General features: G+C 40.9%; 1 protein-coding gene across 3 annotated transcripts in view; it reads left to right on the top strand.

Moving 5' to 3' along the window:
• The window catches only part of CENPC (centromere protein C), a 33,177-nt gene extending 6,151 nt beyond the window's left edge, over nucleotides 1-27,026 (top strand). For 2 of the 3 annotated variants that reach the window (XM_040597108.1, XM_040597118.1), the window contains 13 exons: nucleotides 350-553; nucleotides 1,167-1,537; nucleotides 2,200-3,043; nucleotides 3,665-3,703; nucleotides 4,972-5,045; nucleotides 5,937-6,005; nucleotides 7,199-7,303; nucleotides 8,116-8,214; nucleotides 10,837-10,932; nucleotides 11,249-11,403; nucleotides 11,854-11,944; nucleotides 13,395-13,464; nucleotides 26,779-27,026. In XM_040597108.1, the coding sequence (XP_040453042.1) occupies nucleotides 350-553; nucleotides 1,167-1,537; nucleotides 2,200-3,043; nucleotides 3,665-3,703; nucleotides 4,972-5,045; nucleotides 5,937-6,005; nucleotides 7,199-7,303; nucleotides 8,116-8,214; nucleotides 10,837-10,932; nucleotides 11,249-11,403; nucleotides 11,854-11,944; nucleotides 13,395-13,464; nucleotides 26,779-26,821 (2,260 nt within the window). In that variant the 3' untranslated portion in view covers nucleotides 26,822-27,026. The remainder of the gene's footprint in view (nucleotides 1-349; nucleotides 554-1,166; nucleotides 1,538-2,199; nucleotides 3,044-3,664; nucleotides 3,704-4,971; nucleotides 5,046-5,936; nucleotides 6,006-7,198; nucleotides 7,304-8,115; nucleotides 8,215-10,836; nucleotides 10,933-11,248; nucleotides 11,404-11,853; nucleotides 11,945-13,394; nucleotides 13,465-26,778) is intronic. The other variant, XM_040597128.1, reaches the window with a different exon arrangement.
• The last annotated feature ends 256 nt before the right edge of the window (nucleotides 27,027-27,282 follow it).

The raw sequence follows: 27,282 nt of genomic DNA, 5'->3' as shown, positions 1-27,282 counted from the left end.
CTATTGATGGAGTAAGATTGGTAAGAGAGTGCACCTACAGTCTAGGAAACCTGACAGTTTCTGAAGCACATTCTCCTAAAATGAGGAGTTTGTCTTGCTGAGCAGCCCTCACTTTGATCAAGAGTCACAAGCTGACCACATGTTTCCTCATTGCTTTGAACACTTGCTGCCATGCTGGGAAGCGATACTGCTGGCTTGTGTTCCAGCAATTTACCAAGTGGAAGCTCATTCATAAGAAGTGAGACTGTGTCAGCAGGAAAAAATGAGAGCACCTGTCCATCCACACAGTACTTTAATATGTAGTGATGGTTTATAGGATCGTACCTGAATGCTGTTTCTCATACAACAGGTCATGTTTTGATGACCAAAATGCTTCTGCTGCAGTGGAGAGCCACGGGGAAGTTGAGACTTTGAAAGAACCTCAGACTGGGAGAGATGAGCAAGTTGTTCACAAGCAAGGAACAGAACATACTGTTGTGTCTTCTGTACAGGAAAAGAAGTCTTTCTCTTTGGCCACCTTAGCATCCGTAAGAACAGGAACACTTGGAAAAAGGTTTGTTTTGAGGCTTAATATGGAACATAATTTGCTAGTAAAATAACCGAGTCCTGAGTACTGCAGCAGTGGGCTTCTATCTATAAACGTAGCCCTGGAGAATGTTTTGGGATAGTCCAACATTACTGAAAAATGCCATTTGAGAAGAGGTTTGAAGGGTTGTTTCAAAATTTTCAGCTGTTAAATCCTAACAGCACTGTTGCTTTTGTCTGCCAATAAAATAGTATGTAGCTGTTGACTAGTGTTTCAGATCAGGCCTGAGATGTTTTGATAGGTAGGTTGGAGGATTCAGCAAAAGCTTATGTGATTCTGAAGTCAGCAGTGATCAAGCAGTCTTTTTTTCAGAGTTATTATGGTTCTGACTGGTTAGATAGGAAGTTGACTATCCAGCATCTGAGAAGTAATGAGGTATGAATATGAGGCCAAAGCAAGGAGAAGCAGGCCTTGTGCTCTTTTTGGAAGCTAAAGGGCAGTGAGTGATGAACTTTATAATAATTCTTTTGAGGACTGTTATGTGGCATGTTTAGGCTAGAGTCACCACTAGGTTTGCAAGATGGAAAGTCAATTTTTTTCCTCCCAAATGATGTGAACACTTTGTCCTTCCTGTCTTTAGGTATGCAGCCTCAATACCACCACCACCATCATCTCCTGTGAAAGATGCAGTAATAGAAAATGAATGTGAATTTTTAATTGATGAGTCAGATGATATATCTTTTGATTCTTGGTTTTCAATACCCCATAAGAACAAAAAATCAAAAAAAGATGGCTCTGAAACTTCTGTTTCTAAATCTCAACCCTCTGAAAAAGAGAAGGTACAGAGGAAGAAAGGCAAGAACAGAGTACAGGTTGAAGGACTTACTAAACAGAAAATGGATGATTTGGATGTTGGAATACCTGACTTGGAAGGAATGTCAGAATCTGATCCAGTGTCAGATACTGAAGGAAAGGTGCCTAAATCTCAAAGGCAAATAAGTACTCCTGTGGGTAAGTTATTTGACAGGTCTTCAGACTTCTTCCAGGTCATATTACTGGATGTTTTTGTGGTGGTTTATTGGGAACTAAAGATAAAGTAGATGAGAGACATTAATGGATACCTAATTGATGTTTCAGTTGCGCAGTTAGGTTTGGGTGTATGTGAGGCACTGAGACAGATGCGTCTTCACTCTCCCTCCCCCCCGCCTTTTTTTTTTTTTTCCCCCTTCCCCCCCAGCCCTTCTTGTTAGGACATTAAAAATGTTAGCAGTATTGCTTTTTCTTATGAGCAGAAGACAAAGAAGGTAGGTACCCACAAGCTTTTGCTTCTTTCCATAGAAAGGAGGTTAAAATATGTGGTTTGAACTGGAGTGGATTGGTTTTTAGGAGTTAAGGTTTTGTAGCAGGAAGCGCTGAAAACTGGAAAGCAGATTGACTGTAACATTTCTGACCTTTTTTTCTGCTAGGAAATACTGGAAGTACACCAAAAATTCTGTTTTGAATTTTTCATGTTTAGATAAAGCTTTCTGTTAACCATCAGGGAAAAAAATCTGGTTTTGTGATACTTTTTTCGGTTTTGATTCTTTGGTTTATTTTTGTATATGAAGATGTCAAAATGTATCTTCATATAATGAGAAAAGATACTAATGTCTAAGTGTTTTGTGTATTGATAGGAAAGACTAAAAAGGATGCACATAGGCAAAGCTCTTCAAAGCAGAAAAAGGGCACGTCCTGGAAACCAGAAGCCAAGGAACGGATGTTACAGTCTGGATTGGAAACAAAAGCATCTGATGCGGAACAGTGTAAAACAAGGGTGATGGCAAATGAGGATTTGCCTATGCCCTTAGCTGAGCATCAGCAAGAGCAGACTGTGTCTCCAAAAAAGAATCTCAAGTCTTCTGAGTATCTGCAGTCAGCTTCAAAAGCTTCTCAGCATTTAGTTCACAAGAAACCAACTGCTAAGCAAAAAATTCCAAAAGATAGAGTAGCTAAGACACTGGCAGAAAGTCCAAGGAAGAAGCTTAAAAAATCTAGCCAAAAAAGGAGTAAAAAAAAGCCACAGTTACAAAGGGAGGAGACTTCTGACAGCAAACCTGGTGAAGAAGAGCTTCAAAGAGAGCCTGTAAATTTGACTGAAGTGTCTACCTCACCCCTGCGTCAGAAATTACGGACTTCTGTGATTCAGAATTTGGCTAAGTCTAAAAAGCCCAAAAAGCCTAAAAAGCCTAAAAATGTATTGCATGCATTGGAGTCACATAGTGGTGCAAATAACAAAACTCCTGTAAAAACATTACAGCATCTCACAGGCAGTGTGAAGAAATCTAAAAAGAAACAAGTATCGGCCAAAAAGATTCATTGCAGAACCAGTAAAGATGTTTGCTCAGACCCTGAGGACACTGAGTCTCAAACGGATTCTGACGACTCTTCTATACAGGACTTGGCAAGAAAAAAAGGGAAGTTATCAGATGTGAAAATAAAAAAGAATGTGAGAAAATGTAACATGCAACGTAGACTACAGTAAGCTTTTAATCTAATTCCTTACAAGTGTGGTATAACTTGGTAGTTAATTAAACACATCTTGTTAACGTTTAAGCAGCAATGGCCCAGTTGAGCTGTGTGACAGTTTCAGACGGGTTGAAGAGCTAATAGAGAAATCAAATTGGGTAATCAACATCATATTCTTAAAGGTGGGTGCCAGATCTAGTGTCTCCTACATAAGAAAACTTGCGCTGGAATTTTTGAAGTGTTCTTTTGAGACTTGAGTAGCAGATTCAGTTTAAAAACAAACAAACAAAAAAAGACACACGTGTGCACAACCCCACCACCCATAGAATAACTTTACTGTCAGGTTTGTTACTTTTTATATAAATTGGGAAAATATAGTGTGCAATTGTTCATATATATTTATTTTTGTGGAAGTAACTTTACTAATGATTGGTAATCAAAAGAGGAAGTTTCTTTAACCATTCCAATTGAGTTTTTAATCACTGTTGTTTGCATTGCTTCTTAAATTTTTTTAAAAATCTTTTTATAGTTCTGTGCAGTACGTAAAATTATTGACCTGCAGGTTTCTTTCAGTAAGTGAAATTGTCTTAACAGTAAATGTAGTAATAATAATGATAATTTTTTCTCTTCTAGAGATTCATTTGCAGATGAGAAGGTTATAGGTCATGAAAGGTAATTTCCCAAGTTGTCTGTGAAACTTGCATTTAATCCCACTTCAGCCCCACTGGGACAGAACAGCTGTTTGGTACTACTACTGCATTCTGTGTTCTAGTAGCGAAGAACCTAGTAGAAAGGGGATTGTGATTCAAGCCTGAGGTATTTAAATACCGTGCTAATACAGTTAATAAACAAAAAATTCTTCTTCCTGCCATTAGTATGGGGTCCTAGTAAGTTTCTTGCCATTGGGGATGCTTTTTTCCTTTGAGGCTTGCTTCCATGTTAGTGTGTGATCTTTGAACAGAAATACCAGTGTTCCTAGAACTAATAACAACCATACCAATAAAGTTCCTGTTAAGTAGGGTGTAGAACTGTATCTACAATCCAAACTTCTGTTTGCACATGCAGATATGGACATTTCTTCTTCATGGGATGGGAACTTATTAACAAAGCAAACAGGAATGGCTGTCTGTGTATTTATTAAATTCTTATGTTGTAATTTTACTGAAAATTTTTTATTTTTTTATTCTAAGTGACCCCACTGCAGACTTAATTGACAAATCTGTGGTGTAGGTTTGCTCATCTAGCATTGAAATGCATCTTTTGGAGTTTAGGTGGATCACAGCTGAACTTCATTGGTATGGTAAAAGCAGTGAAGCACAGCCGTAGATGGGGGAAGGAGCAAAGGTTGGGGGTACTGGTGGTAAGGCTGGAAGAGAAGTGCTGTTAAGGATTTGATTGCTAGAGAATCTCTGGTGAATTACATACATGTTAATTATTGTCATTTTATGGAGAAGATTTTATAACAGAATATATACCGTAAATTACAATTTCAAACTGTTTTACTGTCCTTCCATAACAGTGTACAAAACATTTCTTTAAAGCATTTCTATAATCATGGTCTATGGAAAATTGTTTAAAAGGTAATGCTAAAGAGGAGAGGAGAAGGTCTTTCTTCTAAAAGGGAGGAAAAAAAAAAAGTTACAAGATACTTGGGAAACCTGTTTGGAGAGAAAGTGTGAGCACTAGTTGATCTGCCTGATGACCTGAGTAGAGGAGCAGTTGCTGAATTTCAGACCTGTGATTAGCAGGTCTAGCAGAGTAGCAGTCATTTGCTTCAGTGTCTAATTGGTACAGACATGTTTAGAAGGACACACACACACACCCCACCCCCCCCATGATTTGGGGAAAAACCTGAAAGTTGCTATTCTTGGTAGTGCTGTAATGTTCCTTTGATGTTTAAGATATTCAAGCAGGTATGTTTTGGTTTTTTTTCTTTTAAGTGGGGCTGTTCTAGAACATTGTGATAAATGCTCTTCCAGAAGTGAGTCTTATGAACCGGAATATACATCTTCAGGTAATGTTTAAAGTTGGTGTTTTCTTGCATTGTATGTATAATTTTCTTATAAGCTGTAGTTGATGATACAGCAATTTCTGTTATATTCTGCTTGTCCAGAGTAAGAAATGCAGATTGTATTGGCTGTGGTTACATTTCTGCCAGCGGTACAGTATGCCAGCTTTATGTAGTGTAGCTTTGGAAGGACAAGCACTATGTGGTTTGGCTTACCACATAAGGCTTACCTTTCCAAAATACTTTGAATGAGTTTTTTAGACTCACGGGTTTGGTGTGTTGCCATGTGATTGTAGTATATACGATCACTTCAGGCCACCCTGGACCAAATTGTACAGCCTTATGGAATCATGGCCTGTTTGCCTTGAAATATTTTGGTTTTCTTTTAAGTTTCCCTACACAAGTAGCACATGTTGTAGTGAATATGAGCCCTGGGGACAGAAAGTCTTTTTGTTAGTATTAGAGCCAGTTGTGAATGTTACTAGTTCATGCAGTGCTTCAGAGACCTAGATTTGTGTGTGTTCCAGTAAGAAGTTTGTTACAAAGTTAGGCTTGAGTGGTATAAAGCTAAACGTCCTTACACTTTGATCCATAAAATTATAAGTGTAGTTATATTTACTAATGTTTGCTTATCAGAGGGATGAATCTGAGGAATATTTACTTGAATATATATAGTTTTCATGGCATTTTCAAGCTTATACTGTTTAAACCGTTATTACATATACTGTTTATTTACATTGGGTTTCATATATGTTTAAAGAAAATAGTGTTAGGGGGAACAGCAACTGGGACTTCTGCTTGTATTACCTTTGGTTGCTTCTAGTGGGTGTAGTCAGGAATTGAGTAAGTTAGGAATAGTAAATGCCTATAGTGGTGGTTTTTTTTATGTATTTTCAGATAATTCTGAAGACTTGAATTGTCAAATAAGACATCTGTTGTCAGATGAGATAGCAAGGCATAAAATAGGTAAGATTATTTTAAAATATCTTTATGTAAGTGCATAAATACAAATACATGTCCAACTTGAAGGAGACAGGAAAACACCTGGAAATGTGTTCATGTGTTAATCAGTGTTTACAGCTAAAGCTTGTTAGTTCAGGATCTATAACCCTGCTCTGATTTTTAAGTTACTTTTAAAAATGGAATATTACTATGTTCAACAACTACCTTTTTGCCTGTCATGTTTACATTTTTCATGTAATATTGAGTCAAGATAAACTCTTATGGTTTAGTGAAAACGGTAGAGCTCGAATTAGTTTTACACAGTGTATCTGAGGGTGCAAATAACTTGCCTTCTGTGGCGATGTAAGTCCGGATAGGATGGAACAATGGGCACGCAGTCAATTGTGGTCCATACTAGTCTGTTTTTACTGGTTTTTCATTCCCTTAAGTATTATTTTGTGCACAACGCTATAGTTGTTTGCCTTCAAAAACTACTTCAGCAGTTTTTTTTTATTTACCATTTTCTTTAGCATTCGAGTATTCTTGACTAATTTGCTCTCCAAGGGGCTTTTATTCTTACAAACACTAAAATACTGAATCACTGTATTCATATATGGCAACTTAGACAAATTTAAAGTTGAGACTATGTAATAAGGAAGTCTGAAGATAAGTATCTGAGAGGATCTTGGAAATGTGTGGGGTTTCTGTTGGCAAAAGTGCTGCTCTTCTGGATCTTGGAGATGGGACTTAGAATTTGGAAGAGGAGGGGCTGCTTATGCAGTCTCTTGTTATTTTCCTCTTGCGATAACCAAGGCAGTTCCTTCTTACTGGTGCTGATGAAATCCCTCAGTCAGGTAGGGTTCCTAGTCTTTGTCAAGAGCTCTGTCTTCACAGTTGTAGCGTGTTTGCCGCTCCTTGTGCTTGAGCTCCTAATGTTCATATCTCAGTGATTCACTGAGATACACAGAATGAAATCTGGTGCAAAGCCAGCATGGTGACCGTTTGAAGAAAAAGGAGAGTGAAATACTGATGTATGCAGAAGACTGCTTTTGGCAATACATGATTCCCTTTCCCTGTCACGACAGCAATGTGATATAAATATCAGCTGGGAAGTGCTGACCCCCTGGTAACAAAACAACAGGAAAGGATATAGAATGTTTCCCATTTCTGAATTTTTCTTTCAAACTTAATGTGAATTATTTCATCTTTTAAATTAGTAATGCCTTCCAACACACCTCATGTTCGTCGGACAAAAAGGATACGACTAAGACCTCTGGAATATTGGCGAGGCGAGCGTGTAAACTATGCAATGAGGCCTTCAGGTATTAGTTCCAAAATACCTATTTGCTTTCTCCTGATAGGGCAGTAAAGAGAAATCTGTGGGTTGATATTGTGCCGTGAAAGCTTTGAGATACTTAGTATTTGGTGTTTTTTTTAAAAAAGTAGAATATTTATGGTCTCCATCTGTTTAGTCATCTTTCCATGTAGTCTTTTTCTCTCCTGATACTCATGTGTCAGCTAGAAGTAGTATCAGCAGAGCATGTTGAGTACCCTTGCCGTAACTGTTTAGGGAAGAACAAAACAGTTTCTCTGTACTAGTAGGTTTATTACATCAAAGACTCTGTATGATAGCAGAAAAAAGGACAATCTACTAAATCGTTCACTGGAGCATTTATCTTTGTGTGGGGATTGTTCTCCAAAGCAGATATTGTAATATTTTATCCAGTCTCAGTGCTGAGTTCCCTGTGTAATAGAATATATCTTGTTCTCAGGGATTTCTTCTGAAAATTCATCCTAATTTGGTGCTTTTCTAATTAGTCTGCTTGAAAATAGTATTTCTTTGTGTCCCTAAAACTGATATTTTGTCTTAAAAATTTACTCTTATGTCATGGCTTTCTGAAATGTTCTTTCCCTGAAATATGATCAAATTCTGTTTACAAGTCAAATTGTATTGCAATCCAAAATAATTGATGTTGAAAAGCTTTATGGTTTGTTCTGGCTTTCTAAAACTATCTGAAAAGTTCAGCATCAAGCAGATATATTCTCAACTGAAATGCTTGTTGGTTGTTCAAGTCTACATTCTTGTAGAATCATTATGAATTAGTGAACTTTGTTTAACTTCCTTTTGTTTCAGGAAGCCTTGTGATTAGTGGAATAGTGCATCCAGAAACAGAACCTCACAGGAAGATTAAACGGAAGGACAATGGTCACAAGCAGAAAAGACATAAAAGAAGTATGAACACAGACTTTTTTTTTTCTTTCGATACTTAAAAAAAAATAGCTTAAGATTTTTCTCCAGTAAAAGCTTGATTCTCTTTCTGTGGGAAAGTAATTTTATAATTAAATATGTTAATGTGATCTGATGTGGAAAAACTTGTTCTTATTTTATCTATAGCAATGCTGTATAATCTTGTAAAAACTTTAACTTCTCGGCATTAGAAAGGAAGAGATACAGGACATATCCAGAAGTATTGTGGTGTCTTTAAAGCAGGGGTTGGAGAAAATAAGCTGTGCTTCTGCCCTTGTTCAACTCATTGATTAATGATGCTAATGTTTTAAGTTTCATAATGCACAGCTAAGGTGTAAAAACTTCTGGTCATTTTACTGATACCTGTAATATCACATCTGATAAGGCAGCATTCGGTGTCAATAGTTTTAAGCTGTTGTAGGTTAAATACAAAATCATAGCTAGGCACATGAAGAAAGAGCTTTAAGAATGCATGAAACAGAAGTGGGCAATAAATCTTTGTTTAAACGAACAGTAACAACAAGCTTCGCTAGAGCCTCTATGGCCAGTGGATAGTAAATATGTAGGCAGTGCTCAGAAAAGGGAGATAGAGTCAAAGTCCAAAAGCTAAATTATTTTTGCTGTGCTCTCTGTGGAAGATGTTTTGATGCTAAAGAACCTTTCTTCATGGGGACTGTCTAGAGCTGTTGGTTAAAACTGAAACATTTCCGTGTGAAATTACAGAACAAATAAATGCTAACACACATGGAAAATGCCATATGGCACCGACACAGTTCTGAAACAAATCAGGGCTGAAGGTAATCATTAGAGAAATAAGGAAGTAAACAGTCAATGTTGGTACAAATTTGTGGTTTTTGAGAGTGTTGCATGTAAATTTTATTCCTTACCTCAGAAAGAAAGTTGTAGGACTAGGGAAGGTTCAGAGAAAGCTTGTCAAAATCATGGGAGGTCTTCTGTACAAGAAGCAGCTACATGATGAAGGCTCCTCAGCTTTGAAGAGAGTACTGCGGAGGCGTGAGAGAGACCTGTAAAATCATAAGTGGCGTGGAGAAGGGGAATAGAAATAAGCTGTCGTTTGTTTTGTTGGTTTGTTTGTTTTCAAACATTAGAACTAGAAGGCATGGAAGGAAGATGATGAGAGCTGGGTTTTTCAAAGAAAATAAGGTGGCTCATGCCACGACTCCCTCCCTGCCCCAGAATTCTGTGGATCAAAATATTCATGTAGATGCAGGGCAAGAACTAGGTAAATTCACAGAACGCTTAATTCTGATAGCTGGAAGTAAAGTGTCTGAGCTCCTTGTTGGAGGTGGAAAGTATTCCATGGAAGTGCCGTTACTCTGTTACAGCTTTTTGGGGGATGGAAGGGGTGCCTGCTTTTGGCAGTTGATGGGATACAGGATCCTGGTCTAGATCAACCTTTGATCTAAGTGCAGTTTATGTTTTAATATAAATCATTTGCAGTCCGTGTAAACTTGAGCTGGTAGTAGCTTTCATACTGTATCTTACAAGAATTATTGATTGCTTTAGGTGCATTTGAACTGTCTTCCAGAAGTGATGGATCTTCTCTTTAAAAGACACTCATCTTCAGAGATAGGCTTTTGCTGCATCCTTGAGTCTGAAGTGATACACAGAGGGACCATCAGCTGAACAGAATTTCTAGAACAAATTCCTAAATTGTATTGATACAATAAAAAAAATCTGTGTTTATAGCTATAGACTTGCACCTGTTGCTGCTTCTTTTTATAGAGATACGGTTAGATTGTAACAAAGCTATTTCAAACACAGTAGCATTCTTCCTACCCCTGGCTGTCTTGGTGTAAGAGTATACAAGCAGCCATGAGTGCCTGTAAAGTACTATAGCTTGCCTTTAACGTCCTTGTTCTGACTGCATTTAAAGAAAATTTTTGTGCACTGTGGGGCTGAAGTGGTCTGCTTAAGAGAGTTCTGCAAGAGAGCTTTGGAATATTTATGCTGTTGTGAACATTCTTCAGCATCTCTCTTCTATCTGAAAAGCATAAGGTTGTCATCAACTCTTAGGCTATTTCCTTCTCTGGAAAAATCCTTTTTATTATAGAAATAGTTCTCTGATTTACAACTTACAGTGAGATTCTTGTAATGGTATTTCTTGAGGAAAGGAAATGTGCTTATTCTTTTTAATATTGTATCTGTTAAAGTCTCCTGATGCCCATCAGCAGTAGGTAAAAGGAAAAAACTTGTTCTTCATACTTAATCGCATATTTTATATCCTCTTAGCATCTGTTGCTAGAAGAGCACTTCTCTTAAAATACAGATACTTTTGAGTAAATATTGTTATTAATATCATAGGACAAATAGTTGGCATTCCCCTGGAAAATTCTTTAGGATTTAGAGACTCTTTATCTATTACGTGCAGAAATAATTCCAATGTAAATTATATTTTCAAAGAATTGTTATGGGTGGCTTCCTTTTGTTTGAAGAAAGTGTATACAGTCTGTTTAGTCACTTAATAAAACAAGTTTAGGTACTTACATGAGAACGATAAGATTGTGGAAAAGTTGTGGTTAAATAATTATTTAAAATGTAGAATGATTATTTTTCTGGTTTTTGTTTTTTTTTTTGTCTCCTCAGGAAGTGAGGCACCTGCAGATCTGAAGCACACCCTAGCTGATACTTCTAAGCCAACCGTTGTACTGGACCCAGTAACAAATAAGGAAGTACTTCTAGGTGAGTTGAGGGAATGTGACCAGAGGCCTCTCTGAATTATGTAGTAAGTGTTTAGACTTAACAAGAAAAAAAATACATTCATGCCACATTAGGCATAAAAAGGTGACCTTTTGAAATATTCACTGCTCTTCTGGAGAAAATTCTGAGGAAGACACAAAAAGTGTCCTGATTTTTCAGCTAAATACTGAGTCTAGCTCCTGGGGATGTTGCACTGAAACAATATGTAAAGCATATGATTTAGTAAGTAGTTACTGAGCAAGTAACAATACTAATTATGCATTAGCATTAATGTTAATCTCCTGGACTTTTTTTGTAGAATGTGTTAACACTGAAAACAGTCACTCGTGCTTCTACAAAGATGAATCAGTAGAAATATATAAAAATTTGAATACATCTGCTTTTGCCACTGGTAGATTGATTTTGAAACCATTTAAAGAAAAGGGACACCAGTTTGTCCACGTGGATACAATAGTAAGTATGCTTTTTTCTTATTTTTATAAAATGGACTAGTAAACAGAAAATCTTAGAGTGGTTAGAAGTAGCATACAAAGTTAACAGGTTTTTCAGGGCTTTATTTCAGGGTTTTAATGTAGCATTTCAGTTGTGGAATCTGTTATAACCAAAGAAACTTGCTAGAGGTACTTTGCACATTGTTCTGCTTTGCTTCACATTAAATCTATTTGTCCACGTATGCTTACTGTCTGGATATTGCAGGCAAGATAAAAGTATCAAATAAATGAAATTCGCCCCGTCCCCCTTTTGTGTATCTTATTTTTCAGCAGAGTGGGGAAAAAGGGACTGCAGCCCTGCTAGTTTATTTGGAGTTTGATGTTTGTTACATGTCTGCAAAACAAATTGTGTGTTGTCTGGGATAACTTTCTGAAACGTGGCTAATCTTAGAACCCTTTGGCTTTCATTAAGGCTTTCCATGTTATCCATGGCAAAATTATTGTTACCTTACATAAGACATCATATTATCTGACTACAGGGGACTACTTCTATGTTCCAGCAGGTAAGTACATGCATGTATTTAAAACCAACTTGTTGGAGACAGATGGGACTTAATCAGCATGCTAGGAAGCAAAACTGAACTGATGGGAAAAGATAAGTTTGAGTGGGAAAGTAGAGGGTAATGAAGAAAGGAATGTGACCCAATACTGGGTGTAGGTTGGTGACCGAACCTTTGAGTGCAATGATACAAACGTTGCTTATTTATGTGCATTGGCCTCAAAGTTTTGATGACACTATCAAGTTCCAAGAGTGAGTTTCCTTGGTATTCTGTCTCTGTCCCTACTATGATGTTGGGGAAACTCAACAGACAGCTTAATACAATGATAGTTAATGTAATTGTTTTGGTCACTATCTGCTGGCTGGTTTTTCTGCATGAAATTATGAAAATCCATTTGGATCAGTTCACCATAGTTTATGCTTTCTGCTTGATGTATAGAAGGTGCAGAATGTCTTTTGGAATGGTTTGTAACTTTCATGTGAGTTGTTGAGAATTTAGACAACTCTGATTTTGCCCTTCTGAAAGTGGAATGAATTCCATTTGGGAAGCTGCCCCTGGGTGGGTAAGACACTGGTCAGGAGAGTTTGTAGGAGTTGTAAAGCAGACTGTTCATGAAGCTGTAGAGAGCTTTTGTGCAGCTTTCATGTGAAGAGTCTATGTTAGAAAATGACAAGCTACCGCTTGTTTTTCCATTAACTGTTCACCATGACATCCTGACTGAACAATCATTGTTCAATTAATGCTTGATGCTCTGAAGCTTTTTTTGTGTGTTTGTTTTAATCTTAAAAGTTTAGGAGTCTGCAGAGGCAATCGTGTAGTTTGCTTTTTGGGAAAGCAGGTTATTTAAACTGCTGAAAGTTCTGTATGGCCATAAGGTTCTATACTTCATTTCCATACTTCCCTGCTTCTTGATAGCTTGTATCTCAGTATGCCTGGATGGGCAATGCAATGGTTGTGGCAGGTGATGTCTTTGTAATTCATCAAGTGTAGCTGAATGTGAATGTTAGGATGCTGCTTGTTCCTGACATTCAGTGGCTTTTAGATGTTTCTGAATTTGTGGTCATGTTAGTATGCAAATCCCAAGTGAAGATATGCAGGTAAGTTTTTCCTTGTGCAGTTTTTTTGGGATTTTCTATAGGAAATTCAAGTAAATTTGGTCAAGTTTTCTTGTGGGTTTTGAGAGCTGAGAGCTCAAGCCCATTACATTCTTTTCAGTAAAAGTCTTCTTGGCAAAGATGTACTTTTAATTTACCCTGTGGTAAGAATAATTACACTAGCTGCACTCTTTGTTATGTCTTTGAAATGCAATGACATGCCTGTGGAAATGGCATCCTAGATTAGGGGTTAATATTCCTTCTGTTAAAGTAAATGAAATAAAAATGCACTTGACTGAAGACAGGACTGCAAAAATTGCTAGTGGCTTCTAAAGAAAGCTTTCATTTTTTGTTTGTAGGAAATGGTTATAACATACGTAATCTTCTGAATGAAGAAAGTGTTCTTCTCTTCACACAACTCAAACACAGGTGAAGAACTTTCTGTAGAAATGTTTGCTGAAACACTTTTCAAGTTTTTGTATGTTTTGAAGTTCTTTTTATATACAAAAATTGTTTGTAATGTTAAGCTGGGCATACTCAAATTAATGTGGAGCAGCTGCAATCAACATAAGAATTAAGAACCAAAAGAACCTCAGTGGTTTGCTGTCAAAATGAAATGATGTACTGAAGGGCCTTAACTTGGCATCAGTTAGTGTTCTTTTGTCATCCAAAGGTAGGTGTGTAAAGTTTGTGGGTAAAGCACATTGTTGTTCCACATTGTATTTCTATGCCTAATCTCCCTTAAAGATGTTAGCACTTGAAAAAAATTGACATCTTCAGCTAACATCTGATAGTCTTAACATCTGACTGGTATAAATTGCTTAGAATAATCTCTATTTAAATGTAGGGCCATGCTGTTTGCATTCCAGTAATTGTTGTCTGGGAGATGGGCTGCTGGAATGCTTGCCTGCTGGGGTCCAGCCTTCTTCTAATGTGTTGATGACAGGCCTTTCTTCCTTGTCTAGCAGATGTATGATTAGTGTCGCAAATTGGAATTGTAAAATGGGAGCTCTTAAGAAGGAGCTTATTGGCTATAGCTTTTGTGTGGAAGCTACAGCTTGATTAGTTCTGAACGTTGTGGATAGCTTTATTTTGTGGAACAGCGATAGGTCATTGCCAAATGGTATTACTTCACTATCTCCTTTTGTTTTGCTTGCTGTGTTCCTGAATAATAACAAAGACCTTTGGGGAAACTGTAATTATACTGTATACTCCAGAAGCCAAGTCTAGACAGCAGATGGTATACGTAGCATTTGTCTCCCAAACTCTTCAAAGTTCCTTCTGGCTGAAGATAAGGATTAAACTACAGCTATTCTGGTAGGATGCTTTCTCTTTGTGGTCACTGCTATTCTAGAAGAGGAAATAAGGAAAATTGAATTTGAATCATAAACTTTAAGGACTTGAGGATTGAATATTGACCTTGTAAACAGTCTTGGCCATGATCTTTATGGTAAATCTAGAGTATATGTTAGAATAGGAAAGATGAATTTGCTTCGGTGTTTCCCTTAAGCTTTCAGCTGCCTGTGGAAGGGCTTGGACACCAAGATTACCATGCCTCTGTGAAAGACCCTTTAGACTGGGGAATTTGAGATAATATATTTTTTATTATTCTCTTCCAAGCAGTAGTTCCTATTAGTGCGTATATAGACTGATGTCAGAAGTACTTACTGGAAGTTATGTGGCAACTTTGCATTCATGGCTAGGCCATGCTTATTTCTGAGAAGGTGAAACAGAGGAACATGCCTATTGCCACTTAGTTCTTCCTCTGTCTTGATACAAAATATTTGTGAATGTTCTGCATAAAGGACTTTTTTTCCTTGTTATCCCAGGCTCAACTCTTGTAAGCAGTTTAAGAGTTAAAAAAGTCATTAAGTTATGACCAGTAATAATTTGATGTTGGCAGCTTTTCCAGATTTTGGGCTTGGGATGGTCTCTTCAAGGTCAGCAAGATTCAAATATTGTCCCTGCTGTGTTGGAGCCATACCACCGACCAGATGGGCATGCATGCTGTCCCTGCTGCTTGAGGGGATTCCACCCACTAAAACGTTTAGTTTATAAGTCTTTCAACTCCTTAGGCCTGCAGAGGGCTGGAAATTTGCCACTTGGAAAACAGTAAAGGGCTAGCATTAGACTGAAGATCCTCTGCTCTTCACCCAAGTGTGTCGCCCAGTGGTCAGGGCGTGGATGTGGTGGTCTCTGAGTTTAACAGCTCTAGGTTCCAGCTGAAAGTCAGAACAAGACCACTTTTCAGTTGTTAAAGGCCTGGGAGTTCAGAAGAAAGATACCCTGCAAATTTTCTTCTGTATTACGTGTCTGCAGATTGGGTAGCAAAGGGATAAGGGGTTGTTGAACTTGTATGGACTACGGAGCTCATGGCTGTTAAGGAAAGTGTGAATATAGGTTGTGGTGGAGCTTGCTGCTTTCCAGCCATGTGATCCAGTTTGGTGACTCACATGAGTGATACATTGCCCTTGTTGTGTCAGGCCACTGATCTCTCTTCCACCTCTGCACTATACTGCAACTTGACAGCAAGGTTTTGAGTGGATTTTCTTTTGGGTCATGAGTAAATGATGAGAAACGCGTCCTTCAGGATGTTTTCTCAAGCAGAAGTAACGTGTGCAGACCTTTTCCTGACACAGGCTGGAAAGTGGCAGATGTTCAAGTGTAGGTTTGAGGTCAGCATGCCGTGAATGCATATTTGTGTTTTCCTAATTCTGTGGCAGGGAGCGTCAACAGAATAGGGTGAGTTTGGTAAAGTTTGTAATTTTTTTTTAGGCTGGATGGTTTTGTTACTTCTTGGCTAATCAGTTTTTTGGGAGAAATGTCCTGTGTAGTTTGCAGAGAACATTTTGTATTTGGACTGTTGTCTCAAAATGTTTTATTTTTTGGGGTGTTTTTTTTTAGTAGCAAAATCAATTGTGCCAAGCATGGTGATGTACCTAGGATGTTGCTTTAGTTAAGCAGCAGTTCCACTATTAGTCACTAGACGGGGCTTCAGGCACGTATCTTTGTCCTTGGCTGGCATCTAGGTTCAGTGGTGGTTGATTTTTGAAAGGGAGGAACAAAAGTATGTGTTACAGGTGGAGATAACATCAGCTGAATTCTGTTGCAAGGAGATTTAAATCAGTTTCCATTAACATTATGACTTGGCGCTGAACCTTGCTGAGTTCATTCTGTTAGCAAGTACATTGTACTAGCTGCACCTACTTGCTCGAAGTTGTTTTAAAACTTCAGTCCACAGCAGGAGTTGAGTTGAACTAGGTTGGTCACTGTTTGCCTGGACTGCATTTTAAATTGTTTTTCTTCAGCTCGACACTTATAAAAAAAACTTGCTTCCATGTCATTAGCCTGAATATAGTGGAAGGAGGTGCAGGAGAATATTCTGAGTTCCATGACTGCTGTGGGTGCAGAGTTTTGCAGTGTGGCAAACGAGAATTGGTCATTAGTCAGAAGAAGCATCTTCTGGTATTTCAGCTCTACCTGGTCTTGCTTTGGCTTCCACTTCCTACATTTTTGTGTACATCAGGCTACTAGTAGTCTTGGGTAACCTTTGGTGGTCTTAATTTTTTCTGTTACCAAATGAGATATTGCAAAGAAAGACAAAGCCTTCTCTGAAATACGAGAAGATAACATTCTTCTCCCTGCATTAATATGATTTTTTTATCAACATATTTTCTGCTCTGTTGAGTAATCTAACTTCCACTGACTACTGTGGTGATTTCAAATAGATAAGTGGCAAAGTTATTTAGACTTGGAAGAATGTTACGGTAATAGTCTGCACAGAGCATGTTGTGGTCTGTAGCTTAAACGTATGTTCCTAGAGTTTCTATAATGTTATTTGCCTGTTGTAGCTTTTAAAACACCTTTTAAATTATTTCATAGACTATGATGACTTATACATTCAGCTGAGATGATACAGCTTTTTACTTTTTAGAGTACAGAGCATTATCACCTCCTAATAGTAATAGAGATCTGAGCCAGTTTTGTGCTAAGCTAGGCCAAAGCTGGCTGGCTGGTATTACCTGCTGTGGAGTGAAGCTGGGATTGTTGTCCTGAAAGAGATACAGCCTTTGCTGTTGCCTGTGCGGTACACACGCTGTTCCTGGAGGATACCACTGGTTTAGTATATGAACTCATGGTTCCTGTCAACAGTAATTGAGAGAGCTGGAAACAAAATGAAGAGTTACATATTTCATCAGCTTCATGTTAGTAGGTACATGTGTTCTATGGTAGGTATTGCGGTAACAACTAGAGGCTTATTTTAAGGATATTAACTGACTGCTATTTGTTAGGTTCTTTTAAAATCTTTTTGTAGTTTCATTTGGTTAGAAAGCTGTTCGAAGCTTTTTTGCAGTTTAAAATGGCAGAAGAAGGGTTGCAAAGCTGTCAGGTATGTGTGCTTATCCATATTTATACAACTTTGTAAACATAAAATAGGCAAGTATGAGCATTACAGAAAAATACACAGTGCCAATAAAACAAACTGTTGAGGCACATACACAGTTTCTTCTGTTTTTCAAGTACACAGCAAAATTGGTTATCTGCAGATGGTTTTAAATTAACATTTGGGGAATACAATAAACCTAGAGAGCAGTTTCCTGATTTCATAACAGCTGAAAAGGCATTTCAGTATGAAAGAATATTTCTTATATTTCTACTGATGTATAGACTCTGTTGCATGATGTCATTTGTAATATAGGATTTACTTCACGTGGTGATTGATTGCAGATAATACATCTAACTGAAGAGTATGGAATATGCCTCATTAGTGGTATTGACAGCTGTTGTAACTGAGTGTCTTAGTCTTTCCAAGCTGCTGCGTTTCCTCCTCAGAATATTCCGTCACTTCATGAATGTTCACAAATGTAGTCAGAAGAGGTCTTGAAGCCAAACGTTTCTCAGGTTGCATGGAAAAGCTTCATTTAGATTTTGACAGCCAAATATCTATAGGGAATGAATACATTAAAAGGAGTGCGTGCAGAGCTGCTCTGAGTTCTTCAGCCCACCCACAAAGCTCTTGTTCTGGTTTGCTTCATTTGAACTCCTGTGCCCAAGTAAAAGCACACAATAAAGGTTTTAAAACCACATTTACTTTGCACTTCTGCAGTCTTTTCTTGTTTGGAGCACAAGACGGGCAATAATTGAAACAAGGAGCTGAAAGAAACAAGTGTTTACTTTCTCACTCTCGCTGTTCAGTTGAGATGCAAATCTGAAAGTGTTCACAGAAAAACATATTCATATCCTGAGTAAGATTTTTAACTTTGCAGCCCGATGGGTAAGGACTTTTAGATTTGAAAGTGAAGAATTGCAGTACTCCTGACAACTGTTTAGGAAATTTATTAGATGGGTACAATAGCTGTTAATACACATTATTTAGCTTATTACGTTCTTTCATGGTCATGGTGTTTGAAGTTGCCTTTTCCTGTGTTTTCAGTAACAGTAGCTGAAATAAGAATTAAGATGGCAGACGCATGATAACACTGTGTGTGTTCTGGAATCAATGTGCCATAAAGAGGGAGAGGAAAGGAGTGACATGAGAGTTGTAGGTGTAATGAAGAGCTATAGTGGTGTCCAAAGGTGTTGCAGACTGGCTTGTCTAGGTTGTGCAAAGGGTTTTCAATGAAATTCAGTAGCGCTTGGAAGAGCAGAACATGAGTCTTGACTGGTAAAGGAAAACTTACTGGTGTCAGTGCCGTGAGAACACAGCTGTCTGTGCTGGTAACCTGCACTCATGGTCTGAGATTCTAGTAGTGCTATGATCACTTGTGTTTAAGAGCATTAAGTCATCTTACCTAAAACTGCAGAATTCTGTTAATGAACACGATGTATAATCCACTGAAGAAAAGAGGCCTGAACTTTCTGAATTTTATCCTTTCTTTTTGTTATCGTCACTTTTGTGTTGTCATACAGCGGGGGCAATTACAAGAAATGGAAGTTAATTACAAAGAAGTTTTTTTCAAGTACAATCTGAATGTGGAAATTTTACTGCTGACAAAGGGGGGGCTCCCCCAGGATGCAGTAGCCTGTACACTGAAGAAACTAAGCACTTGTCCTATATTTCAGTTAGTGCCAAGTCAGCTCTGAGGCTAATTAATCAAAACAAATTTACAGTTAAGCCCAGGAAGGAAGACTCATTAAGTAGCCAGTTAAGAAAAAGTGCTGAAGGAGGGAGCAACCTTAAGGGGAAAGTATGAAACTCCCAGTATTGGCCCATGAAGGACAATTAAATGATAATTGCAGAGGCCTTTTTGCATCCAGCGAATGCCCTCTCACTTTTATTATGGCTAATTTTCTTCATATTAGTAGAAGCAGACATTTACTTGTTGAGCAACTAAGCTTTACTGTGCACTCTTAAGATAATTCATAGGTAAAGCACAGAGGTCGCTGCAGGAATAAATTACAACACAGCTGCCAGACTTGGACCGTATTTTAGCTAGTGAAAAGGCCCCACTGTATTTTAAAGGCAAAGTAACTCTAAATGTTTGCTTTATTTGCCGCTTCGTTTTGCAGCATACCAAGTCCATCTTAGCATCCTGTTTAACCTTTCAAACAAATTACATTGTGTGAATTATCTTATCAGAATTTAGAATAGCTTCATTTTGTCAGTTGCTGACCCCACTTAAGTTCACAGAAATCATTACCTTTGTCATGAATTAGCCTCTGTTGCTTACATCCTGCATCCATGCTGCATTAAATACTTGTGTTTCCTGATGGAAAAAAAAAATGAGGGGGGAAACTATACATAGAAACATTTAGATTGGGAAAGACCTTTGAGATCAAGTCCAACCATTAACTCAGGACTGTCAAGTCCAACACTAAACCATGTCACTAAACACACATCACTGTGTTTTTTAAACACTTCCAGGAATGGTGAGTCCACCGTCTCCCTGGGCAGCCTGTTCCAATGCTTGGCAACCCTTTCTGTGAAGAAATTTTTCCTAAGGTCCAATCTAAACCTCCTCTGGTATAACCTGAGGCAGTTTCCTCTGTCCTATTGCCTTTTACCTAGGATAAGAGACCGAACCCCCACCTGCCTACAGCCTCCTTTCAGGGAGTTGTAGAGAGATAAGATCCCTCTTTCATTTTCCTCTTCTCCAGGCTAAACAACCCCATTCCCTCAGCTGCTCCTCACAGGGCTTGTTCTCTAGATCCTTCACCAGCCTCATTGCCCTTCTCTGGACACGCTCCAGCACCTCAGTGTCTTTCTTACAGTGAGGGGTCCAAAACTGAACACAGGATTTGAGTGGCAGGTCACTAAATGTTTCCTCCTGGGCTGTGGGGATTTCATTCTGCTCCTCGTCTCTGCCTTCCAGCTCAGGGGGCTGAGTACCCAGAGGGTACTTGCTGGTCTTGCTGTTAAAGGCTGAGGCAAAGAAAGCATTAAGTACCTCAGCCTTTTCCTGGTGGTAATGTCGTCGTCGTCCCCCCCCCCCCCCCCCCAGCATCCAGTAAAGGATGCAGGTTATCCTTGGCCCTCCTTTTGTTTCTAATGTATTTGTAAAAACATTTTTCGTTACCTTTTATGGCAGCAACCAGCCCAGGTTCTAGCTGGCCTTTCACCTCTGATCTTTGCCCTGCATAAGCTCGTGACATCCTTACAGTCCTCCGGAGCTGCCTGCCCCTTCTGCCAAAGGTGCCAGACTCTCCTTCCCCTGAGTCCCAGCCAGAGCTCTCTGTTCAGCCGGGCCAGGCTTCCCCGCCGGCTCATCCTTCTGCACATGGGGACGACCTGCTGCTGTGCCTGTAAGACTTCCTTGGAGAACGTGCAGCCTTCCTGGTGCCCTCGGCCCTTCAGGGCTGCCTCCCAAGGGACGGTCAGCCAGGCTCCTAAACAGGCCAGAGTTGCCCCCCAGAAGCCCAAGGTGGTGGTTCTGCTGACCCCCCTCCTTACTTCTCTGAGAGTCAAAAACTCTCTCATCTCATGATCACTATGCCCAAGGCATCCTCTGACGGCCACATCACCCACCCACCGGTCCTTCCCTCCCTGTTTGTAGACAGCATCTACTGAGGGGCATCTCCCCTGGGAGGCTCCCTGACCAGCTGTGTCGGGAAGTGTCTTCAACACACTCCAGGAACCTCCTGGGCTGATCCCTGTCCGCTGTGTTGTGTGCCCAGCAGGCATCCATAGGTTGTGGTTCCCCACGAGAACAAGGGCTGGTGATCATGAGACTTCTCCCCACTGCTTGTGGAATGTTTCACCTGCCTCCTCATCCTGGCTGGGTGGTCTATAACACACTCCCACCAGGATATCTGCCTTGTTGGCCCTCCCCTGGATTCTTACCATTGTCCTGGTTTCAGCTGGGATAGAGTTAATTTTCTTCTTGGTGGCTAGTGCAGTGCTGTGTTTTGGATTTGGTGTAGGAACAGTGTTGATAGCACACTGGAGATGTTGGTTGTTGCTGGGTAATGTTTGCACTGGGTCGGGGACATTTTGGTTTCTCAGGCCTTGCCAGTGGGTGGGCTGGAAGGGCACGGGGAATTGGGAGGGGACACAGCCGGGACAGCTGACCCAAACTAGCCAAAGGGGTGTTCCATACCATGGGATGTCATGCTCGGTAAAGAATGCTTGGGAGGTTGGCCAGGCCAGGGTGGATCATTGCTCAGGGACTGGCCGGGCATCGGTCAGTTGGTGGTGAGCAGTTGTGTTGTGTGTCACTTTGTTTTCTTTTCTCCCTTCCCCCTGAATTTCATTTTTCTCCCCTTCTCCTTCCTTTTCGTTATAACTGTTATTATTATTATTGTTGTTCTTTTAATTTTATCTCAATTATTAAACTACTCTAATCTCAACCCTTGAGTTCCATGTTCCTTTCAGATTCTCCTCCCCACCCCGCTGGGTGAGGGGGAAGCGAGTGAGCGGCTGTGTGGGACTTAATTACCAGCTGGGATTAAACCATGACACCCATAAACACTCAACCCTACCGTCGCCATCATCCAGCTCTAGGCAGTTGAAACTTCCTCACATACAGAGCTAGCCCAGTGCCTCTCCTTCCTTGCCTGTTCCTTCTGAAGGGTTTGTAGCCACCCATTGCAGCACTCCAGTCACATGAGTTATCCCGCTGTGTTTCTGTGATGGTAGCTATGTCATAGTCTTCCTGCTGCACAATGGCTTCCAGTTCCTCCTGTTTGCTCCATGCTTCGGGCATTGGCACAGATGCATTTCAGTTGAGCTATTCATCTTGCTTCCAACCCTGGCATGCTGCCCCAGACTCATCTCTAGTGAGCTTGGGTTTATTCCCTTCCCCTTTTGAATCTAGTTTAAAGCTCTCTCAAGGAACCCTGCTAAATCCTGGCCCAAGATCCTCTTCCCTGTGAGACAGGTGAACCCACCTGTTGCCAGCAGGCCTGGTGCTGTGTCAACTGAACTATGATTAAAAAACCAAAATTCAGCCGTTGACACCAGGCCCAGAGCCAGGCACTGATTTGTGTCACCTTCCGATTACATGCCCCATCGTTCCCCGCAGCTGGCAGTGCAGAAGCAAACACTGCCTGTGCTCCTGATCCCTCAGCCAGTCGCCCCAAGGCCCTGAGGTCTCTCTTGGTTGCCCTCAGACTTCTTGTCGTTTGGGTGTCAGCACTGGCCGCTTGGGAGAGCAGCAATGGGCAGCAATCACAGGCCGCACCAGACAAGGGATGTTTCTAGTAACATCCCAGACCCGGGCCCCAGGGAGGCAGCCGGCTTCCCTATGGGCTGGGTCCGGTCAGCATATTGCGCCCTCCATTCCTCTCAGTGTGGAGTCACTCGTGACAGCCACCTTTCATTTGTTCCCAGCAGAGCTGGTCTGGATGTGTGGGGTTGACCGACTCTCCCTAGGCAACTCCTCCAACCTGGATGGGCCTTCATCCACATCACCATTTTCTGGGCCTTCAGGTTGCAGAGCCCCGTACCTCTTGCATTGCGCAGGGCCCCTGGGAAGGGGCAGCAGGCCTGCCTGGGCTGGGGAAGTGGCTCAGGAGGGGAGGTGGTTCGCCTGCTGCCCCGAGCAGGGGCCTGTTCCCATTCCTCCCATTCCTCCCAGTCCTTAGGGCCCCTCCATCTGCCTGGGGGTGAGCAGGCAGGGGAACCTCCTGTTCTCATGATGTGTCTGTGCCGTGCATTTGTCTCAGCGATGGCAGAGCGCGGCCCCACCAGTCTGTCTCCCTCTCACACTCCCTGACACCCCTTAACCTTTCTTCTGGCCCTTCCAGCTCTGCCCCCGGGCTGGGCAGATCGCCCACCAGGCCGCACCTCACCGCCATGTTTTCTCTGCCGCCCTGCAGTAGCAGTGACACTGGGCACTCCCTGCAGCCTGAACAGCTGCATGTTTCCGTGGGAGCTCTGCCTGGGTGCCATTGTGCCTTCTGGTGCCAGTTTTTGGCCTAGGGGAAACCATGGCCAGGTTCCTTCTGGGGGGACAATGACCACTGCTGGAGCCCGCCTCTTCGGGCTGGCAGGGGGACGGAGCCCGGCCTGCGCGTGTGGCCGTGCTGGGCTCCTGGTCACTTGCGCCGCTGGGGGCTGCGGCTGTACCTGTGGGGGTTCGGCCCTGCACACGCCGAGCCAGCGCTGCCGCTCTCAGGGTCTCGGTGGTCCCCGCTCTGGGGGAGCTGGGGCACCCCCTCTGTCCCCCTCTGCCCTCGCTTCTCAGTTTTGCCAGTTCACAGCCAATCCTTTCTGCCAGTCCCTTGGCACAATCCTCTGCCTCGGAGCACCTCTGCCAGAGTAGCACGCGTCGGAGCCTTTGCTGAAATAGTAATAGTGGTTTTACTAAAAATAATTTAGCTCCTCTTCTGAAGGACTTTTTAAGGCTGTAAAGCTTATCTTTGGTGAGATGCTGAGGGTTGCAGCTGAATTGCGTGTCCCAGTCCTCCTGTGCCCCTCCTTGCTCATTTCCATGGGACTGTGACGCTGTGCAAAACCTGTCTTAATTAATTGGACACGTGCGTGGGCTAAGAATTTGTTTCAATGTCTGCCTTTTTTTTTTTTTTTTTTTTTGTGTGTGCACTTATCTCTATTTTGAATTATTCAGAATTGACAATTCAGAAACAACAAAGGCGTCTCCTTGTATTAGTAGAAGTTTTGGTAATAATTTCCTTTTGTTCATGAAATTCCATGTGCACATGCTGCCAGTGTGATGCACTGCGTCCTGCAAGCTGGCAGTTGTGTCCTTGAAGTATCTGTCAAAGGTGTGCTTTGTCCATCCGTGTCCACTCATCCGTGTCTGTGCCCCCTCCCCCTCCTCTTTTTTTTTTTTCTCTCCTTCCCTCTCCTTGGAGCGGGCTGCAGGATGAGGAGTTCACCTGCCACTATTCCGGCTCAGCTGCTGTATCATGTTTCAGTCTGCTGCTTCATTTTTTGTCTTGCTGCCTAAAGTAATTGCTTACCTCTTTTGGATGCATTTCCCTTACCAAAGGTTTCTTTTTTTTTTTTGTCTTTCTGCCACTTACAAGCATTCTACCATTTTTCTAACTCAGATCCAGGTATTTGAATCAGAGGTCTTCTTATGCCTGAAGGTTCCTTTGCTACTTCTCCTTCAAGCTTTGTACAGGGCCTGACAAAGCTGATTTTCTCATTCAGAGAAATGATGCAAAGCTTCCTTTGGTCTCCATTCTTTGAAGGACTTCTGTGTAGTTTTAATCCCAAGAAAGTTGGCTTAGGGTGTCACTGGCAAGACATTTATCGTCGTCACTTGCCATTTTCTGGACTGCAGAAGCAGAACTGAGACCACTTCAGGCCTGCATGGCTGCCCGTGAGCCTCATCCATCTGTTAAGTCTGGCTCTGCAGTGGCAAAAAAGTCCATCTCGGCACCATTTCCCTGGTCAGACTTATCCCAGAGCATCGTAGCATTGTGCTTTTTGCTTCTCTTGTAGGACTGATTCAGCATGCTGGTGCCTTCCTTGGCCTTGGCACAATCTCGCCATGGCTCTGCCATCACTTAGGCACCATGCCATACCCTGATTTTGTGTTGGCAGGCTAGTCCAGGCATTCACCTGCTCTTACATCTTCATTCCTCTTGCCAGTGGGAATGCTGTTTGGCACCAGCTGGTTTTGGCACAGAGGTCTAGCACGGCAGTGTGTGCCCATTGCTGCAAATATGGATGTGGACACATTATGCCCTCTCACATCTGTTGCTGCCTGACTTTTCTGGTAAATGCCAGGAGAAAGTAATCTTCCTGGTTTTTGATGTTTGGTGGTGTCTGAGGAGGAGCCTGGACTGAGTAAGCTGGAAGAGCTGGGTGGCCTTTCGGGATCACCTTCATATGTTTCTCTTAGAGGCAGAGCTGAGACCTGACCAAGCTCATTAGACATAACCTTCCATGTGGAAGAGCTCTGTCCACACAGTTCAGAACTTGCCATCTCGGTTCTATCCTACTTATTGCCCGTGGGTGGGAGTGTGTATTTGCAAAGTACGTTAGTGTTTTGTGTACACGCTTGGCATCCTCATTCTTATCGCTGTGGTAGCTGTGGAGAGGTCAAGAGTTACAGAAGACATCAGGACACAGAAGCTCATAGGTGGGGAAAGAACTTATCTGAATCCAGGGCAACTGGCTTGAGGTGGTCTTGCTTGAGCAGGAAGGTTGGACTTCCCGAGTCCCTTCCAACCTCAACCATTCTGTGAAATCGGGGATTCCCATGTTATGGAAGCTGCTGTTCTGTAAGTTTAGTTCACGTGTGTTGGGAGGACCCTTAGGTCATACGCCTCAAGTGGAGGGCCTTTTCCATGTCACATGACAGGCCATGATACACCAAGCTGAAGAGTTTGGGGTGTGCCAGAGGGCTCGGCCACTGGTGAACAGCCACTATTTTCCCTTTCTCTGTAGTAAAAGACAAAATGTGTGTACGGTTGTTACAACTGGCAGCTTTAACTTTCCCCTTCTGGTCTTTGCTCTGAGGTGTCCCTCTAATGAAGACACGTACCTGGGTTTGATGAGAAGTTCACTGGTCAGTTTTGGGGAAATAGCTAACAATTTTCTGCAGTTATACCCTGAAACATTTAAGTATAGGATGCTTTGATAGTGGGCTCTTATTTTAATTTGCCAGCCTTAACAGCAGTCATCTTGCTGTATGCAGGCTTTAAACCAGCTTGAAAATTTGGAATTTTGCGTAGTCCAGGCAATTAAGTGGCTGCTTTTTGCATGTAACTCTACATCTGGAGTAATAGTCCTCAGCTGTCACACGATGTGGGGAGTTGCATCAGACATCATTCTCTCAGTTGGCAACAGTTTTAATTCTTGGACATTTCCCTACTGTCAACACCTTTGTGTGGCCTTTGGGGCTGTAAATCGTAGACTGTGGGCCATTTGTCTAAAAGTGAGCTTAAGTGAAATAAAATACACACAGGACTTTTATAAAAACAGCATAAAACTTACATGCATATTAACTACTAAGGCCTCTTGGTCCGGCACAAAATACATTTCATGTTAAGAGATAACATGAGAAAATAAATGCAGAACAAGTGGATGTCAGAAGCAGGTGTGGCTTTGACAACTCCAAACTGCACAGAGGAACACATTTGTTAGAGACCACTATTAGTTAAATTAAATTAGGCTAATGTGCTCTTTTGAGCATAATTGAAATTATAGTAATATTTTTATTGATTTGCCACTGGAATAGGTGAATGCTTTAATGTCCTTTCTGCTGTGAGTACAATTTGCAGTTGTTCCACTTTACTGTCTGGTAACTCCCTAATATTATGGCTCAGTCAGATAGACCTTTTTTTAAACTCTGTTAATTTGAACTGATTTCTGTTCTTTTTACAATTTAGACTGAAAGAAGGAACTGTGATGTTGGAGACCTCTTCCGCATAACTTTGCCAGCAAATTGAAGATCATGTAATGCAAAGGAATTCTAGAGAACACTGTAACTACAATCCAGCTGGAAATACAACCCAGTTTTAGGGGTACATTCGTTCATTGATCTTGAAAGATCTTTCTTAAGTGTAAATGGTAAATACATGGTTTGTTACAAATTATTTTTTCTTTTGTATCAATAAATATTAAATAATGAAAATCAGTTTTGATCTCTTTGATTTCTAAGTCATTTAAGATTTATTTTTCTAGTAGTACATTTGGTTTTGTAAATGCAGGTAATTGCATGAGTTTGACTTGTAAATATTTATAAATAATGTGAGTTGCCTTGAGTGGCTTCAAGGATGTCGCCAACGGTGAAATCTTTCAGCTGTTCCATTGGAGTTATTAAAACTCTTAAGAGGAGTTTGAAGGTAAAATATTTTCATGGAATCGTTTATGTTGGGAAAGACCTTTAGGAC

Source organism: Falco naumanni, chromosome 1, assembly GCF_017639655.2.
Source record: "Falco naumanni isolate bFalNau1 chromosome 1, bFalNau1.pat, whole genome shotgun sequence".
Lineage (NCBI taxonomy): Eukaryota > Metazoa > Chordata > Aves > Falconiformes > Falconidae > Falco > Falco naumanni.
This window is presented reverse-complemented; position numbering and strand designations above follow the sequence as displayed.